Below are 17,793 nucleotides of genomic sequence, written 5' to 3' on the forward strand. Positions count from 1 at the left end.
CGTCAAAGTGCAAGTAGATAAATAGGTAGGTACTGCTACAGCAGGAAGGTAAACGGCTTTTCCATGTGCTGCTCTGGTTCACCAGAAGTGGCTTAGTCATGCTGGCCGCATGACCCGGAAAAACTGTCTGCGGACAAATGCCAGCTCCCTCGGCCAGTAAAGCGAGATGAGCGCCGCAACCCCAGAGTCGTCCACGACTGGAGTTAATGGTCAGGGGTCCCTTTACCTTTACCTAGTCTGGATAGAAGTACATCCTAAATTTTCCATTGAGATACATTTCTTTTTGAGTACTGTCTCTTGCAATGCTCACGAACCCATGACAATGTGCAGCAGGAGAGACATAAGTGCCACACTTTCCCTAAGACTAAGAAGTGTAGATATTAATAGTGCAAGAAAGAGGCTGATAAATGCATTGCATTTTCAATCCTCATAATGGTGAGGCTTGGGCAGCAAAGAGTGATCTTAGTTGATGCTGCTTAGTCGGTGATGCATTTTTTTGTGCTTTTGGCTTGACCTCTGGTTACACTTGTATCCATGATGCAATTTTAATGTGGTTTTCAAAGCAGCAGTAACTCTGATTAAAGAGAAGGAGGGAGAGAGATGTAGATCTAATGGCTGTATTCACCAGCTGTGGTCCAGGAACAGGTCCTGAATAAGGCAAGGCAGCAGAATTACAAAGCCACTGAATCTTTCCTTCTGCGTCACATCAAGAATTCACTTTTAAGCCTCCTCCCCAGCCTCAACGCAACTTCCAGTGTCGTATCTTTCAAAACATGCTTTCAGCAGTGATATTTCATTAACAATAAGTCCATTTCTTACAAACACACACACAACGTCAAAATGTAGAATTTGCATTACAGAGGTGATTAGAATCACTGTCCATTTACAAACACTTTCATTGAAAGTACCCAAATAATCAGTTTTATATAAAAAGAAATCAAAGAATCAGCCCCTCCCCCACCTTAAATCCCAACAATAATAATCCTCTGGAAATGTCCACTAAGTTAGCACATCTCTGGTTGGCATGCCAGCCTCCACAGTCTAGACTTTTAAGGTTTGCATAGTTAAGACCAATACAGAGAGACATATTTCACTCAGCTAAGGGTGCACATTCGCACCACTTATCCACAATTCTCAAGTCAGCATCAGCAGCTGAGTGACTTGTATTTATCACTTCTTCAACCCTTTAAACTTCTACCACTGTTATATCACTCATCCTCACAACAACCCTGTGAGGTAGGTCACAACCCTTCCCATTTGTTTGTGGCTGCTAGATGGTGAGTTGCATTAGAGTGAAAGATTAAGTCCACTCAGGATGAAGACACATGTAACATTTAAGAGCAGCGGTGTCAGTTTAGAAGTGCCCTCCTATAGGCAATGTGAACACACGTCTTTCTGTCCCAGAAAGACCTCTGAAAAGCCATGTTTGTATATTTGGTTTGGTTTGGTTCTGAACATAGGCAAAGCTACTTATGGAGAGCACCTACTGGCTAGCACCTGTGTTGCACCAATATACTTCTCCTGCCAATCTCTGGAGTAGTCATTCCCACTGTTCTTACTTCATTTTTGTAAGCTGTAGAATGAATACAGATAGGTCTATACATATGTACCACTTTAAAATGAGGCAAGCTTATACGCTTGGATCACAGTGCCAGGGAAGGATCTGCTACAGCCATGGTTAAAATGTCTGCCTTCATCCCAGTGAATTTTCATCATTCACCTGCAGTTCTATGGCTATATAGTATTTGGATTATGTAGTATTCTACAACATATGCATTTGGGATTGTTTATCACTGATATCTGGATGGTTTATTGCAGGGGTCCCCAAACTAAGGCCCAATCACCTTCTAAATCCGGCCCGCAGATGGTCAGGGAATCAGCATGTCTTTTACATGAGTAGAATGTGTCCTTTTTTAAAAAATTGCATCTCTGGGTTATTTGTGGGGCCTGCCTGGTGTTTTTACATGAGTAGAATGTGTCCTTTTATTTAAAATGCATCTCTAAGTTATTTGTGGGGCATAGGAATTCATTCATATTTCCCCCCCCCCAAAATACAGTCCAGCCCCCCCACAAGGTCTGAGGGACAGTGGACCGGCCCCCTACTGAAAAAGTTTGCTGACCCCTTGTTTATTGCTTGTATTCATGTTTTACATTGGCTATTTATTCCATTGAAACATAGTTTCATATTGTTTTGTATCCTTATATGTAAATTGCATTACTAATTTATTCTTCTTGTCATTCATTCTTTGGTCTATGACCTGAATATTTTGTATGTCTTATTGAGGGATCTCTTTCTTTTGGTTTATCACTACATACAAATGGTACCCAGTACAAGCTCCAGCATCTCCACCTACGACTGAGAAAGACCTTGACTAAGACCTCAGGGAGTTGCTGCCTGTGAGACAATACAGCAGCAGACAGATTATACTGAGGTACCTCTCTCTCATTCTCACTCGATATAAGGCATCTTCCAATATTCCATTGGCTATAGGGGAATTTTGTGTGAGTGGCTGGGCTACAGACCACTATAGGCAGTTTTTAGGATTATGGCTGTGCAAGGTCTAACAAGACATGATGTTTGGATAATGGATATGATCTGATTGTTTATAATATGTGTACTAATAGTATTCCAGATTTGGCAGGTTTTCACAGAATCTTCTCCAGCTTGCAGTTCACAGTCACTGTTTATTTACACACAGTGTCCTAGGATTCACACTCAAAGGGTCTAAACCTACCTAAGAACTGCCTGATTGGAAGTTTTTGGCATGAAAGTGGAGAAAGTCTTCCAAGGAACAAAACAATTATCCAGTGAGTACTCACCAATATTTATAAAAACGAACATAAAAGGAACATGGCAGTCCTGTATAAGGAGGGGCATCAACGATGCCACTGTGCGTTCTTGTACTTGCTGTGGAACTAATTCAGTGCCCAAATTTGAAGGGGGAGTGCTCCTCCCGCAACAAGGTTGTTCTGTTCATAATTTACTCATTGAGTTTAGAGTGACGTTCTGCACATCTAACAGCAGTGTAGTGTTTTCTGAATGGACGTTGGCCCAGTCAGGGAAGCTGCCCAGCTGAAAGATGCTCGAGCCCCAAGTGTTGATAGCCAGACTCAGAAACAAAACTCCCATCAGATTCATAAGCACACCTGTCCTTGCCTGTGGAAGAAACCAAAGAGGGGTGAAACGGATTTAGAGAGCATGATGTTCTGTGATAGAGCCCAACCTGCTGTGTGATGTAGAAAACACAAAGCTTTCCAAAGTGGCTGTCCAAAGACCTCTGGTGAGGGAGAGTCACAAGCCTTCTAAGTAATCGGTTCCATTGTTGAACTGTCAACAAGTTTCTCCGAACAAGCCTCTACCCTTCTGTAAATTCATTAGAGCTAAACCTGCCTTCTGGGTGAATGGTTTTGTATAATGGAGAACAATGCATTGGGGTTTACAAATCCCATCCTCTTTAAAGAAGGAGAGAGCCTGCTTCAAAGGGAAGCTGGTATAGCTGCAAAGGAGATTTTGACAGGTGGGTGTTCCCCCGTACCTGTCTTTGACTGTTTAACAAAATTATACATGTGCATTCTATCTCTCCTAAGGTAGTATGTTGCAATTTCTTCCAACCTTCCTTTGTCTAGGCCTCTTCCTGAAATTGTTCTAAGCATGTTTGTACAAATAATTCATACCCAATCAGAGAAGTCAAGAAAATTCTAGTGCTGGAATTTCATGCTGTTTCAAAGTCTGATAACAGGACAGAAATGTAACCAATAAGCATATGAGTGTAATATGCATTTTCGGTAAAATAAGTGAGAAAATGTAAGTTCTTCTGCAATATCTGGTGATGATCTGCTTGGGAAAAAAGTCATCTGGAATGATTGGTAAATTCCTGTTTTCCATCTCTTTTTAAACAAGGCTTTGGTTAGTTCATACCCTCAAGCCCTGGAAACTTGAAAACAAATGAAGAGTGACAGGTGCCAGGGGTGAGACTGCAATTACTTGTTAGTTCTCTGCTGGAATTATGTTCTTCGAATAGAATAAATATAGAAGCTTGCCAACAAACACTAGGATTAACTTTTCCATTGTCAGCCCTCACATTTGTGAGCAAACTTTAAAAATGGAAAAATTAGTTCACACCTAATTGCCAATTTTTTCTGTAGTACAGTGGAACCTCGGTTTATGAACACCTCAGTTTACGAATTTTCAGTTTACGAATGCCGCGGACCCATCTGGAATGGATGAATTCACTTTCCATTACTTTCAATGGGAAAGTTCGCTTCAGTTTATGAACGCTTCAGTTTATGAACAGACTTCCGGAACCAATTACACCCATGCTTTGGGTTAAGTATGCTTCAGGTTGAGTACTCTGTGGACCCATCTGGAATGGATTAATCCACTTTCCATTACTTTCAATGGGGAAGTTCGCTTCAGTTTATGAACACTTCAGTTTAAGTACTCCGCGGACCGTCTGGAACAGATTAATCCACTTTCCATTACTTTCAATGGGAAACTTCGCTTCAGTTTATGAACGCTTCAGTTTATGAACAGACTTCCGGAACCAATTACACCCATGCTTTGGGTTAAGTATGCTTCAGGTTGAGTACTCTGTGGACCCATCTGGAATGGATTAATCCACTTTCCATTACTTTCAATGGGGAAGTTCGCTTCAGTTTATGAACATTTCAGTTTAAGTACTCCGCGGACCGTCTGGAACAGATTAATCCACTTTCCATTACTTTCAATGGGAAACTTCGCTTCAGTTTATGAACGCTTCAGTTTATGAACAGACTTCCGGAACCAATTGTGTTCATAAACCGAGGTACCACTGTACTGAAAAACTGCTATGGGTGCTTCCAGGTGGATGTTTATTGTGGCATTGGTGCGCCTCATGTATGTAAGTTTATTGCACTGTGTTGCTGAATAGGCTCCTACTTAGGCCTGCACTGAATATTCCTCACAGCAAAACATTCAGGGTTTTGTTTTGTTTTGTTTTTCAGGGTGCGAGAAGAAATTCTCCCAAAGTTCTGGGGCAAATTTGGGTTGGTGGACCATAGCCCCTGGTCTGTTGTGCTTTAAAATCCAAGGCATTGCCCTCACTGTAGATTGAGCTGAGAGATTGGTAGCCATTTTGTAAACAAAGTTGAGAGGAAGTGTTACAGGTAGGTAGCCGTGTTGGTCTGAGTCGAAGCAAAATAGAAAAAAATTCCTTCAGTAGCACCTTAAAGGCCAACTAAGTTTTTATTTTGGTATGAGCTTTCGTGTGCATGCACACTTCTTCAGATACCACTTCTTGAGAGGAAGTGGATAGTGAATAGAGTTGCCAGACTCAATAGAGGACAGGACTTCTGTGCCTTTAATTGCCCTGCTCTCTTTTGAGTCTGGGAACCTTAAAGAGAAACCAGCAGGCCCTTTGCTTGGAAATTAAACAAAGGGTCTGCTGGTTTCTCTTTAAGGTTTCCAGACTCAAAAGAAAGCAGGGCAATTTAAGGCACAGAAGTCCTGTTCTCTATTGAGTCTGGCAACCCTAAGAGCGAACTAAGCGACAGAATTAACCCCTTCTCACTTCCTCTCAGCGCCATTTTCAAAATGGTTGTCAGGCCACTGATCTTTCTAATGCCACCAACCCACAGCTAAGCAATTCCTGCAAAAAAACAACAACCTGAAATTTAGTAATATTCTGCCCACATTTTGGAAAGGAATGAAGGCCTTGTGAAAGTGGTGGCAGAGGTGTGTGCTTCATCCAGTGCGCTTCTACAGTTGACCAGACATACTTTGGTGTTAACTTACTCCTGGAAGACCCAACAATAATTTACTTTGACTGAAGCAAGAATAAACAGTTTGATGTTTTAATGACGTCCATCCTCCTGGGCACAAATAGTTGGATAGGGCATGCCACGTTAGATATGTCATCACTTGCGTGAATTCAGGTAAGGTGCATGCCTTTTTATTATGTAAATAGCAGCCAAAGGGAAACCAGAACCCAACTGAAGCTGCTATTTGCATCTCAAGGGAAGCCTCCATTGGAACCAATGGGAGTTTCCCCTGAAATACAAATAGCAGCTCCTGAGAGGAGAAGTTTGGCAGGGGGGGAGAGTTGAACACCCTTTCCTCACTTCCATGGCCTTCTCCTGCTCCAGATAATTAAGCTATTGATAGTGATTACTATGTAAAACTGGGTCCGCAGGTGGTGCTGTGGGTTAAACCACAGAGCCTACGGCTTGCCGATCAGGTCAGCGGTTCGAATCCCCACGACGGGGTGAGCTCCCATTGCGCAGTCCCTGCTCTGCCAACCTAGCAGTTCGAAAGCACGTCAAAGTGCAAGTAGACAAATAGGTACCACTACAGCAGGAAGGTAAACGGCGTTTCCGTGTGCTGCTCTGGTTCACCAGAAGCAGCTTAGTCATGCTGGCCACATGACCCGGAAGCTGTATGATGGCTCCCTTGGCCAATAATGCGAGATGAGCACCACAACCCCAGAGTCGGTTACGACTGGACCTAATGGTCAGGGTCCCTTAACCTATACTATGTAAAAATACTTACCATATCTTTAACCAGTAAGTGCCCAGAAGCAAAGGCAATTGAATTTGGGGGTGTAGAGACTGGAAGCATGAAAGCAAATGAGCACCCTATGGTTCCTGGTATCATTAAGTAGAGGGGATGCACTTTCAGACGGATGGCCTTGAAAAAAACAAAAAGGGGGTTGGTGTGTTATGATTTATTAGCTGAACTGTAAGCATCTCACGAGATTCTTGAAAAGAGTGCAAAGAAGTTTTTGTGCGATCATAGTTTTTCTGAAAGCTTCCACTAGGTTTGGCATGGGAAACCTTTGGCCCTCCAGATGTTACTGAACTACAGCTCCCATCAACCTTGCCCATTAGTCATGATTGCTGGGGTTGATGGTAGTTGCAGTTCATCTGGAAGGCCAAAGGTTTCCCAACACCTGCTCTAGATGATCCTGGTAGAACATGCTCTTTCGATGTTGCTGGACTACAACTCCCATCATCCCTGATTACTGGCGATGATAGCTGAGGCTGATGGGAACTAGTGTCCAAGAACAACTTAAGGTCCGCAGTGTGGGAGTAATAAAAGACTAGGGAGGAGTAAAGAAGCTGTGAGCTCCTCTCCAGCAAACTGCATGTTTGTGTGGTCCCAGTAAACCAGAGTTTGATCATGTTGTGTGAAACAGGCCACTGGAGACTTGTTTTCCAACACACACACACACACACACACACACACACACAGAGAGAGAGAGAGAGAGAGAGAGAGAGAGAGAGAGAGAGAGAGACACTTCTTGAAATAGGCACAAGGAGTCTTATTTCTGGCTATCTGAATATGGGGAATTGTGGAAGGAAGCCTAATCATAACACAAAATCCTATTCAGCTGAGTCCAGAAATTTCCTCAGCCAGAATAAGCAGGTCAGAAGAGGGCATGCTGTTCACTGAGAATAGTACATGTGGAGTCTGTGGGTTCAAAAGCTGGCTGTCCGTCTTGAGTTGTCAGCCTAGTAATATTTTTCATAAGTAAAGTTGAAAAGTACCTTTGAGTCTCCCACTAGTTACTCCACATGGAATTGTTGCTAATGAGGGACAGAATGCAGAAGAGAAACCAAATGTACACCGCCTTGAGATCTTCGAGTGAAGGGTGGGATATAATAATAATAATAATAATAATAATAATAATAATAATAATAATATAGGCCAAGCTTCCCCCTACAACCCAAGATTAGGGTGAGGCACGTGTTCAACTTGCTGAGGAATACCTTATATCTAAAGAATTATTTAAAGAGTCTTCTACTTGAAGGTGTCCTCTATTTGAAGAGCTGTCCTGCCCAAGTCCAGTTCAAAGATAAAGAACCATAAGAAGAAAGAGCAGGAGGGGCCTTGAAGTTGCCCATCAACACTTAGCACTCGAATAGCTGATAGAACAGGCATGCTGGTCACCCAGGTCAAATCTTCCCTGCTATGGTGAGATTAATTTCTATTTACATTATAATAATTATGTCTAAATCTGCACCTATACATATAAATCAACATATATAAATTGCCTATTTCTCTCTCTGTCTCTCAATCAATAGCAGCAATGGCCACTCTACCCTTAACTTAGTATGCTTGGTTGTTTGGCCGTTATAATAACCATTCATTCATATTCATACCTTTAACTTAACCCCTTGGTTGAAAGATATGCATATCCCCCTTACCAGTTCTGCCAGGACAGGCAGGAAGATTATGATTGTGGCTGTGTTGCTTGCAAATTCTGTGAATAACGCGATCACTGCCGTAATGAGAATAACAGCTACAGCAGGAGGGAGGTTCTCCAGGGGGTCAAGCTGGCCTCCAATCCAGACAGACAAGCCAGACTCCTATAGCAGGGTAGAAAATTTATGTGTTTGTTTGTTAAATTTAAAACCCACCCATCCTCTTAAAGGAGCCCAGGGCACCAAATACACCATTGTTAAAACAATATGATTAAAAAATAAAACAACATACTAAAAACAAACATATAAAAACCATCACAGTTTGCACAAGTGATTCTATGGTGGCTGATTCTTTCCTGTGTTTTTCAGCTCTTGTCATGAGATGATAACTCAGGAACAGATCATTTCCCTTGCAGTTGAAATTTACCCTCCCCCAGGCGCCATTTTAATACCCAAACCACCACATAAATGTTCCATACATGGTAAAGTCTTCCTTAGCAGTGGCAGTATGGTACCGATGGTCAAGCTATCACAGCATGAGAGAGCTTGTATGAGCTGTGGGACACAAATCTACTGCAAATGAAAGCCAACTCTCATGGTCATTTTTGAAGTTGAACATTCACCACAAAATGACTTTCTCCTCAAATGCTATGTGGTGAATTTGGCCTTGCGAGGATACTAAGATTATGACCACATCCTGGAAAACCCTGGTTTCGTAATGTTTCCTAAGATGACAAAATGTGAAAACACTACTTGGCCACTTTAGCATGTGAAAATGAGCAGGCAAATCAACTCACCAAGGCTCTTCCGCGTCTGAAAGTATTGCTTGTTTTAGCACTTAGGCCCAAACAACACATTACATTAAATGCAGTAGTCGTCTGTAGGGCTTATCTGATCTCCTGTCAATAGCAGTGCAGTGCAAACAGACTGTTAGGAGCACCAGATTGGGTCTGGTCTTGATCAAAATCACCCCCTCCAAAGCTAACATTTACCACAGGAAGAAACCTCCATTTGGGTTAAAGTAGGCCACAACATTTTAAGTAGACTTTGGTGAAGGCATTGGGTATATATCTGGCATCAAGCAGCCCACCAGCTGGCAGATGAGAGGGCTGAGCTAGCCCTAGGTTGAGTGTCATCCTATGACGCAGGTAAAATCATATTTCAGGTCCGCTGCCACAACCTCACCTCCAGGCAGCCTCCTGATAGGCTCGTTTGAAATGGTCTCCAGTCAGCTGACCCATGGCCATGGTGGGAAGAAGCAAGCATTCCCTCAATGACCATTGATGTAAAATGGCTCTGGGCCACATTGCAGCCGTTCTGAGCCCACAAACCATCACTCCTCAAGATTTCCAGGTAAGCGGCCATTATCCAGAACATTGTGTATGTGTGTAAGAATGGTGAAAAAAAGAGAGCTGGTCATGCTCCGAATTAGCCACACACATGAATGCAAACATGCATGGAAAGTAGAATGTAGCTTGTTCTGCAGTAATCAAGTGTCATGAATTGCAATGATGCTGTCATGGAGCCAAAGTCTGGAGCAGCTCAGCAATAAAACACCCGGTGTCAGAGAAGTTAACTCTTTATTTAAAGAAACCAACATAGCACAGGTCTTGCCCCAATGAGACAGTTGCGAGGACTGAAGGTCCCTGCCTTCCCATTCCTCTTGAAAACTCCACCCCCAGGTCCTTCTTCAGCAGCCTGAGCCCACCCCTATCCAGCCTCTGCTTCAGCTTCAGGTTCTGGACTGCCCTCTGTCACAGCCTCTTCCTGCTCACGAAACCCTGTTGCCTCTTCAGCTTCTGTTACCTCCTCCTCCTAGTCTGCTCTCCCCAGTCTTCTCCCTCTGACCACTCCTTGTTGTCCCACCAACAATCCCCTGGCTTTGAGCTTTCTTCCCCTGGGGGTTCCCTTGGGGTTTCCCCAGCTAGTGCCTCCCACCACTCCTCTGCATCCAGGCAGTCCATGACAGGTGCCCTAAAACAGGCATCCCCAAACTGCGGCCTTCCAGATGTTTTGGCCTACAACTCCCATGATCCCTAGCTAAGAGGACCAGTGGTCAGGGGTGATGGGAATTGTAGTCCAAAACATCTGGAGGGCCGAAGTTTGGAGATGCCTGCCCTAAAACAACAACAACAAGCCAGTCCCTTTAGCAAAGAAGGAAAGTGGCGCATTTTTTTTTTGACAGGCTGCATTCTAACAGGCATACCTCGCATCCTTTTGCCATGGCAAAACCCCCTCCAAGCAATAGGATTATATTCCATGGTACACTTTCTTGGGCTTTTCTCCAAGACAGCAACGGCTGGTTCTCTGTGTTTGGCGCTAGACAAAAAGGTTTATGAACATAGAGATTAGCTTTATTATTGCAGCCTAAGGCAGGGAGAGGGAACCAGTGGCCCACCAGATGTTGTGGGACTCCAACTCCCATCAGACCCAGCTAGCAAGGGGAATGGTTAGGGATGATGGGAGCTGTAGTCCAGCAACTTTTGGACATTTTCCCCCTTTCATTTGCACTTTGGATCTAAGTTAACTGCAACGTTAATTTTCTACTCGCAGCTCAAAGATTGTGAGTTGTATGGTAAAGGAAAACTCAGATCTCATCCATAAAAGGTCATAAAAGGATTTTTTTTGCAAAGCAAGGCACCCTATTTCACAAGAAGGGCCTTATTAACACATGAAGGCTGAACAAGAGATAGCTTCCGTTTTTCTCTCTTAACCCTTCATAGAGCTATTCCTTGCAATTGCTCAAGTCCTCATATGGTGTGCTTTTGTTGAACAGCAAGCAAGTCACATAATCTTCCAGGTTTTTAGCTTCATCTCTGTACCAATGTTCCAGATGTCGGTGAGCACATTGGTTTATTTCATACCATGAAGCACTTCACAGGCAGAAAAGATACCACCAGGGACGTATAGATGGGGGGCAGTAGATGGTGTTTGGAGAACCTTGGACTGTTAAGCAGGGAGAGAATCTCCCAACCAGAAAAGGATGAATATCTGTGTCCCTTTTCTAAAAAGAAAAGGGGATGTGTATTTTAATGCTTGGTTGGGACCCATTGGGACATCAGCAGCCAGCAGACAAGTCTTGTTCCTCTGCCCTCTTCCTTGTAAGATTGAGCTCTAAGCTCCTCTATGGGTGAGTCATTCAGGAAATGGTGACCTAGTGACCCTGTACCTAGTCCTTGTTGAAGGCTAGTTTTATAGTCAATTCTACAGAAAGCAGAAGAACTGGGTCAAAGGGTTTCGAAAGCCAGAAGCTTACCTTTCAACTCAAACCACCATTTAAGGGACGGCCTTTTCGATGGGAAGAAGAACAATATCGTCACTATTGTGACTCCAGTAACAGCATCGGTGACAAACCTAACAGGAAGGGAGGGAGAATTTCAAGAATAAGTGGTGGAAGGGAAGAAACATTTGTCAAAGGAGACCAAGGTCAGTGACTTTGCATGCAGATATCCTAGATTCAATTCCTGGAATCACCAGGGAGTACTAAGAAATACTCTGGGCTCGTCCTCCCATGCCTAGAAAACACAGGTCCTAATGGCTTTCCACTTGTCCCATGCTTTCTAGGCATCGGTCTGAGTGATGTTGCCTTTGCCCACTGCCTTCCCCCAGAAGACTCGCTCTTTAGTGCTAAATCGGAACAAACAGCAATCCGCAGAAGGCCCAATTGCTGTTGGTTCTTATTCAGTGCTAAACCCTAGGTTTCCTCCAGGGGAAGCAGTGGGGCAAATGGAAGTGTGGATGCAACTCTCTGTGTCTGAAACCCTGGAGAGCCACTGCAAGTCAATGTGGACAATACCAAGCATGATGGACCAATGGTCTGACTCAGTGCAAAAGTCATCTGGACACATTAGTGGCTTAAACCATTCTAGAGGTTGATTCCCCCACTGTGTTTCAAGTCACATTTGCACATGACTGTACACACCAGAGAAATAGCAGGGGTGTCTTCACCCAAGGAACATTACTTGTTCAGTTTCTGCTGTCATCTGCACATGTGCAATGGCACTCCCAAATGTACACACCTCAGCTTAACTGTGATGTGAATGTGGCCTTGAGTTCTCCATTTGGATTGAAACGGGTTTGAGGGGAAATGCATGGAACAACACTATTTCTCAAGAAACTACAAGGTAACTCTGCATCCTGGGTAATATGATGTGTATGCAGATTCAGAAAAACAGAGGTGGGAGCACACCAGAGCCAGACTAAACAGCAATGTGTACACAGCCTGAGGCAGCTTTCTATGTCCCTATCTATCTTCAGATACATTGACAGTTTGTAAATCTGTTTTTAAATCTGTGAGTTACAGCCCTAAACTAGACAACTGTTCTACTAGAAAACTAACTAACCAACGGTGCCCTTCAGCTCTCTATATTGGACAAACAGGCCAAACCCTACGCCAAAGGATAAATGGACATAAATCTGACATCAGGAATCACAAGACAGAGAAACCAGTAGGAGAACACTTCAATCTCCCAGGACATTCTATACAAGATCTCAAAGTAACTGTTTTATTACAGAAAAATTTCAGAAACAGACTGGAAAGAGAAGTTGCTGAATTGCAACTCATTACTAAGCTTAAAACCATGGAGAGACCTGGTCTGAATAAGGACACTGGATTCTTATCTCATTATACTGTACATGATAAAGCTTTCTTTAGCACCTCACCCCTTGCTTTTTCCTGCAAGACCAATTGCAGTCGTTAACAGTCATCAACAGGTTTACCACTCCGGCTATCAGCCAATCACACATTCCCACCACCCTTCTGAGTAATAACCTTCCCCACCCTCTGACTATACATAAGGGTCTGGTGACTTCTGTTTCAGTGTATCTGAAGAAGTGTGCATGCACACGAAAGCTTATACCTATGACAAACTAACTTGGTCTCTAGGGTGCTGCTGGAGGGACTTTTTTATTTTGTTTTTAGAAAACTAACTGTAAGCCTTGAAAATGCAAACTGAAGAGAGAAGCAAGAGAAAGCGCATGTCTCTCAGGAAGATTAACCACCTTCAATTTGACTATTGATAACTGATTGACTGACTACTGATTATAGAGGCCCACAGCCACAACCATCTCCCAAGGTTAGGGCACTGGGAATGCTATGTCTTCCCCAGGCCAAAAATAAAAGATGAGAGAATCCCTTGAGATGAGCATTTAAATGAAACATTAATGCTGGTGGGTGGGGTGCGGAAGGGGGGGGGCGGAGAACAAAGGCCTGATAGAAATATATAGAAATCAATTTCTTACCCTGGTGTGAAAAAGCTTGCCCAGCCTGGGATGAACTTAGGGTCTCTAGAGAATAGCAGGATTGCGAATAAGCAGAAAAGTACAAATACCGCCTGTTCAGCAAACCTGTAGAGGAAGGAAATGCAACGAGTCATCGTAATGAAGACATCATTTCCTCCAGTCTTGCTTGAGGATGAGCTCAACTGTGACCAGTAGGTGGGATTCTGAGGAAGGCTAGCAGTGTTGCGCAGAAAAGAGCAAAAGGGAATTTTGATTGTTTCAGAACAAAATGCGGAAGTGGCCTTGGGCTTTTTTTTTTCCTCCTAAAGGGAAGGCTAGATACACATTTCCTGAATTAAAATATAACCCAAGTGTCAGCAAATTTTCTAGCGCTGAAGTTCATAGAGGGGAATTGTACAAGATACATAGGAGCAGATATTCGTGTTTCAACGTATCTCTGCAAGCATTCGGGTTAACAACTTGGGCCTCCCATGTTATAACTAAATCATGCAATAAGAAGAAACACACGGTTGCTCAACTTGATTGTGTGGTATGTGGTTGTTGTTGTTTTTTACAACAATGAATGTGATAGAAAACAGAAGAGTGAGCGTTTGTGGGAGGTTTCAAGATTCAATGACCACGGACTTTAGCCCATTTCAGGCTCTTATCCCTCATGTGGAATGAACACACCAGTGGCAAGACATGGGCAGGACCTGCTCCTTATCCACACTTGTTCATTAGAACGGCACCCCACCAAGTACAGCTGGTACACATGGGGCCTCTGTACTTTGCACTGTGGTGCACATGGAATCATAGGAGTTGGAATGCCCCACAAAGGACATCCGGTCCAACCCCCTGCAAGGCAGAAACCCTTTTGCCCAATATGGGGCTTGAACCCACGACCTGGAGATTAAGAGTCTCATGCTCTGCTGACTGAGCTATCCAGCCACAGTCCAAGGGGGCCTTTGCCTTGGCATTCAAGCAGAAAGCATCATGATCTGCAAGCCACCTTGAGTCCCTGGCAGGGAAAGAAGGGTGGGTTGCTGGATTTGTACACACACGGGGGGGGGGAGAGGGACAGAGCCTGCACCCTTCCCTGGCTGCCTTAATAGTGTGTGTGTGTGTGTGTGTGTGTGTGTGTGTGTGTGTGTGTGACGTTCTAACCACAAACAGAAAATCATGAAACAATTATTTGAAATCTCAATTTTTGGAAGTCGAGGACAGAATAGGATGAGAAAGCTACCTTATAATATAAGGCTTAGATGGGGCATCATTAAATTGTACTCTTCTCTTCCTGGTTTTACGTACCAAGAGAAGATTAGGAACCAAATTACAAAACGAAACATTAGATTTAAGGAACAAGAGATACGGTACATAAACCATTTGGAAGAAATCTGGAGTTGCTAATCAAATTGGCCACGGCTGGTTTAATAGACTTTCTGTGCTCTTAGAATGGAAAAAAGGGCCTTTGATTCTTACAATGATATTTCACAGGTTGCTGGTTTATAGTGACATGAATGCTTCAGTGGACACTAATCTTTCATAATATCCACCAACAGTGAAATCTTTCAAAGTGCTTTCCCCCCCCAGATAAGTTCCGGTTCCCTCGATTTATTTATTTTGCAATGGTTATGTGCTGCTTAAAATAATAATAATAAAGCAGTTTGCAAGGGGGGGCGGGAGAGAGAATGCAACCTTTGAAACTGATAAAGCAGAAGAACAAAATCAACAACTAAAATCAGTCTGCAGCAGTTTTATCAGATAATAGTCTCAAAGGCTATCAGATGAGTTTTTGTTACTTTTCGAATGATAGTAGTCAAGCATGCCGCCTCCCAGAGGGGTTGGGGCAACTGGTAAGAAGGTCCTATTCTGAAGGTCCACTGCTGGATAATTTATTGATGGAACTAAGAGCAGGCTCTGCTTAGCAGCTCTCAAAGGGTGGGGATGAGAGGACGCTCTGCCTGTACACCACACCCAGATTGTATAGGGCAAGTGTGGGGAATCGATAGCCCCCCTGGATGTTGTTCAGCTACAGCTCCCATCAGCCCCAGCAAGGACAACTTTATTAAGGCATAAGCTTTTGTGGACCAGTAACCTTGTCGTAGAAATGAACTTTTGTCCACGAAGACTTACGACACAATACATCTGTCAGTTTTTAGGCTGCCACAAGACTATGGCGATTGACAGGACAGATTGGTCAGCAGTAAACATTGTTCACATCAGTGGCAACAAACCGTTTCACTGATGTTAGCAAGGAGACTTAACCAGGGCTACAGCATCCCGTAATTTGTGAGTGCTCAAATAGAGTAACAGCTAATGAAAGTGCCTTTTAAAGAAATCGTTAACACCGACTATATCTGAAAATGAAAGGACTGGTTAACACTAAATGATTTAGAAAGCCAAATCCTCTTAATTTCCCCCTTGCAATCTGCATGCAACTTTTCGATCTCTCACAGAGACTACATAAATGATTATTCATGACATATTGTCATGGACTGATTGGCTGCAGGAATGGTGGGAAGAAGCATGAAAGAAGGCTCAGATCCAAGGGATTAGTGGTGGAATAAAGACGAGTGGTCAGAGGGAGAAGTGAGAGAAGACTGGGAAGAGGTGTCAAAAGCTGAAGAGCTAACAGTGCTTTGTGAGCAGGGGGAGTCGGTGGCAGAAAGCAGTCCAGAAGCAGAGGTAGAAGTGGAGGCTGGAGAGGAGGGAGGCCAAGAAGCAGAGACTAGTCTAGCTGGTGAAGAGGCACAGGTGTCTCCCCCTCCTGCTGTGACCAACTCCCCTCTCCACTGGTCTCCCAGAGCCAGGAGAGGCATGAAAAGAGTGGAGGCAAAGTTAGCTTCATGCAGGTGCGGTATCAGATTGTCTGGAGAAAACCCTGGATAGGAGGGGACTTGTGCAGCTGTGGGGAGGTGGGCACCTTCAGTTTCAGCAACTGCTTCATGGGAGCAAGACCTGCTGGAGATGAGTTGCTGTGCTCCTTAGGCCTCACACTCCTCTGCAGATCCTGTTTTTGCTTTAAAAAAGGAGTGAACTCCAGCTTGTTGGTGTAATTTACTGCTGGCTCACTCCTGTCATGTCTTCAGTGCTTCATTTGTCTCCGGGACTGTTCATGAGTGTGCTACAAATGCTTCCAAATGCACTAGACTGGCTAATTAGAGAGTGTTTGTTCCTTGCATAAATAATTTAGCAGAAGTAATTAGGCAACCCATCATCAGAGTTGACTCTGCAATTTAGGATTTGCTTCAGAGGTATGGCCTGAGCTAAACTTTCTTTCAGCTGCGGCAGAAGTAGTTGAAGCTGTGGTGTTTGTAACAAACAAAAGAAAAATGCTTATCCTACGGTAACTGATAAAATGCAGAAAAACAAAACTCTGGGGTCGTCTAAGGCAGGGATGAGAAACTTGTTGCCCTTCAGAAATTGTTGCATTGCAACCCCTATCAGCCCCAACCAGTATGTCTAATGGTGAGGAATAGTGGGGACTGGAATCCATAAATACCTGGAGGGCCATGGAATAGCCATCCATGAACTAAGGAAACTGACCTCAGACTACAAGACAAACAAAAGAAATATCACACACATATTTAATTATCACAAACAGTGGAACCAAATGCTACCTTAGTGAATGTGTGCTCCCAAATCTGAATTTGATGAAATAACCTCTCTCTGTGTGCGTGTAGGAGAGAATTAGCAGATGGGAGAAGGGGTTGTTTAACCTTTCACGCATCACAGAGACACACACCAATTTTCCCCAGCAAATTCTGTCTCCCCCTGCCCAAGGCCATTTCTCCACCCCACAGTCATGTTTAAACACAATTGATTGAGTCTTGTATTGTTTCAATTGTGACTTACTTTATTGGTCCCAGCTTCCGATAATCATCCCTTATTACTGTCCTGGCTCTGGCTTCTGCATCAGCTCTGATCTCCGATTTCTTTTTTCTCCAGCTCAACAACAAGGGAGGGAAAAAATGCTTTGTTCACACGACCTCAGGCACTCTCATTCATAAATATTACTGAATCAAACTATTTTGCAGAAAGCTTATAAATGGATTTTATAATTTCCTTGCTGCTGTTCAAATGTTCCAGTTTTTACTCTTTGTTTTGTGGTTTTAAGGTTTCAGTTTTATGCTCTTAATGTGATTTCAGTTTCATCCTTAAATGTACCACCACTAACTAAGAAACTGCAATTAAAAAATTAAACTAGCAAATAGCTAGAATTGTACACAACATTAGGACCATTTGCTAGGAAAGACGATAACCCATTCTATGTTCCCAAATGCTCATCCCGTCGTCAAAGGTGACTTTCTCCTCTTGGCATTATGCAAAAGACACATCTCTCGCAGTCACAGAAGAACCACCAGAGCATGCATTCAGAGGAATGATTTGTCT

General features: G+C 43.4%; 1 protein-coding gene across 1 annotated transcript in view; it reads right to left on the minus strand.

Annotated features, from left to right (window-relative positions):
- Positions 1–547: 547 nt before the first annotated feature.
- Positions 548–17,793, minus strand: part of SLC13A3 (solute carrier family 13 member 3) — a 31,270-nt gene continuing 14,024 nt past the window's right edge. Inside the window, exons 6-12 of the mRNA XM_035122597.2 lie at positions 17,257–17,349; positions 13,423–13,527; positions 11,438–11,535; positions 10,388–10,500; positions 8,185–8,346; positions 6,527–6,664; positions 548–3,157 (exon numbers count right to left, since the gene is read on the minus strand). Coding sequence (XP_034978488.2) covers positions 2,975–3,157; positions 6,527–6,664; positions 8,185–8,346; positions 10,388–10,500; positions 11,438–11,535; positions 13,423–13,527; positions 17,257–17,349 — 892 coding nt within the window. The 3' untranslated portion in view covers positions 548–2,974. The remainder of the gene's footprint in view (positions 3,158–6,526; positions 6,665–8,184; positions 8,347–10,387; positions 10,501–11,437; positions 11,536–13,422; positions 13,528–17,256; positions 17,350–17,793) is intronic.

Source organism: Zootoca vivipara, chromosome 7 (genome assembly GCF_963506605.1).
Source record: "Zootoca vivipara chromosome 7, rZooViv1.1, whole genome shotgun sequence".
Classification (NCBI taxonomy): Eukaryota; Metazoa; Chordata; class Lepidosauria; order Squamata; family Lacertidae; genus Zootoca; species Zootoca vivipara.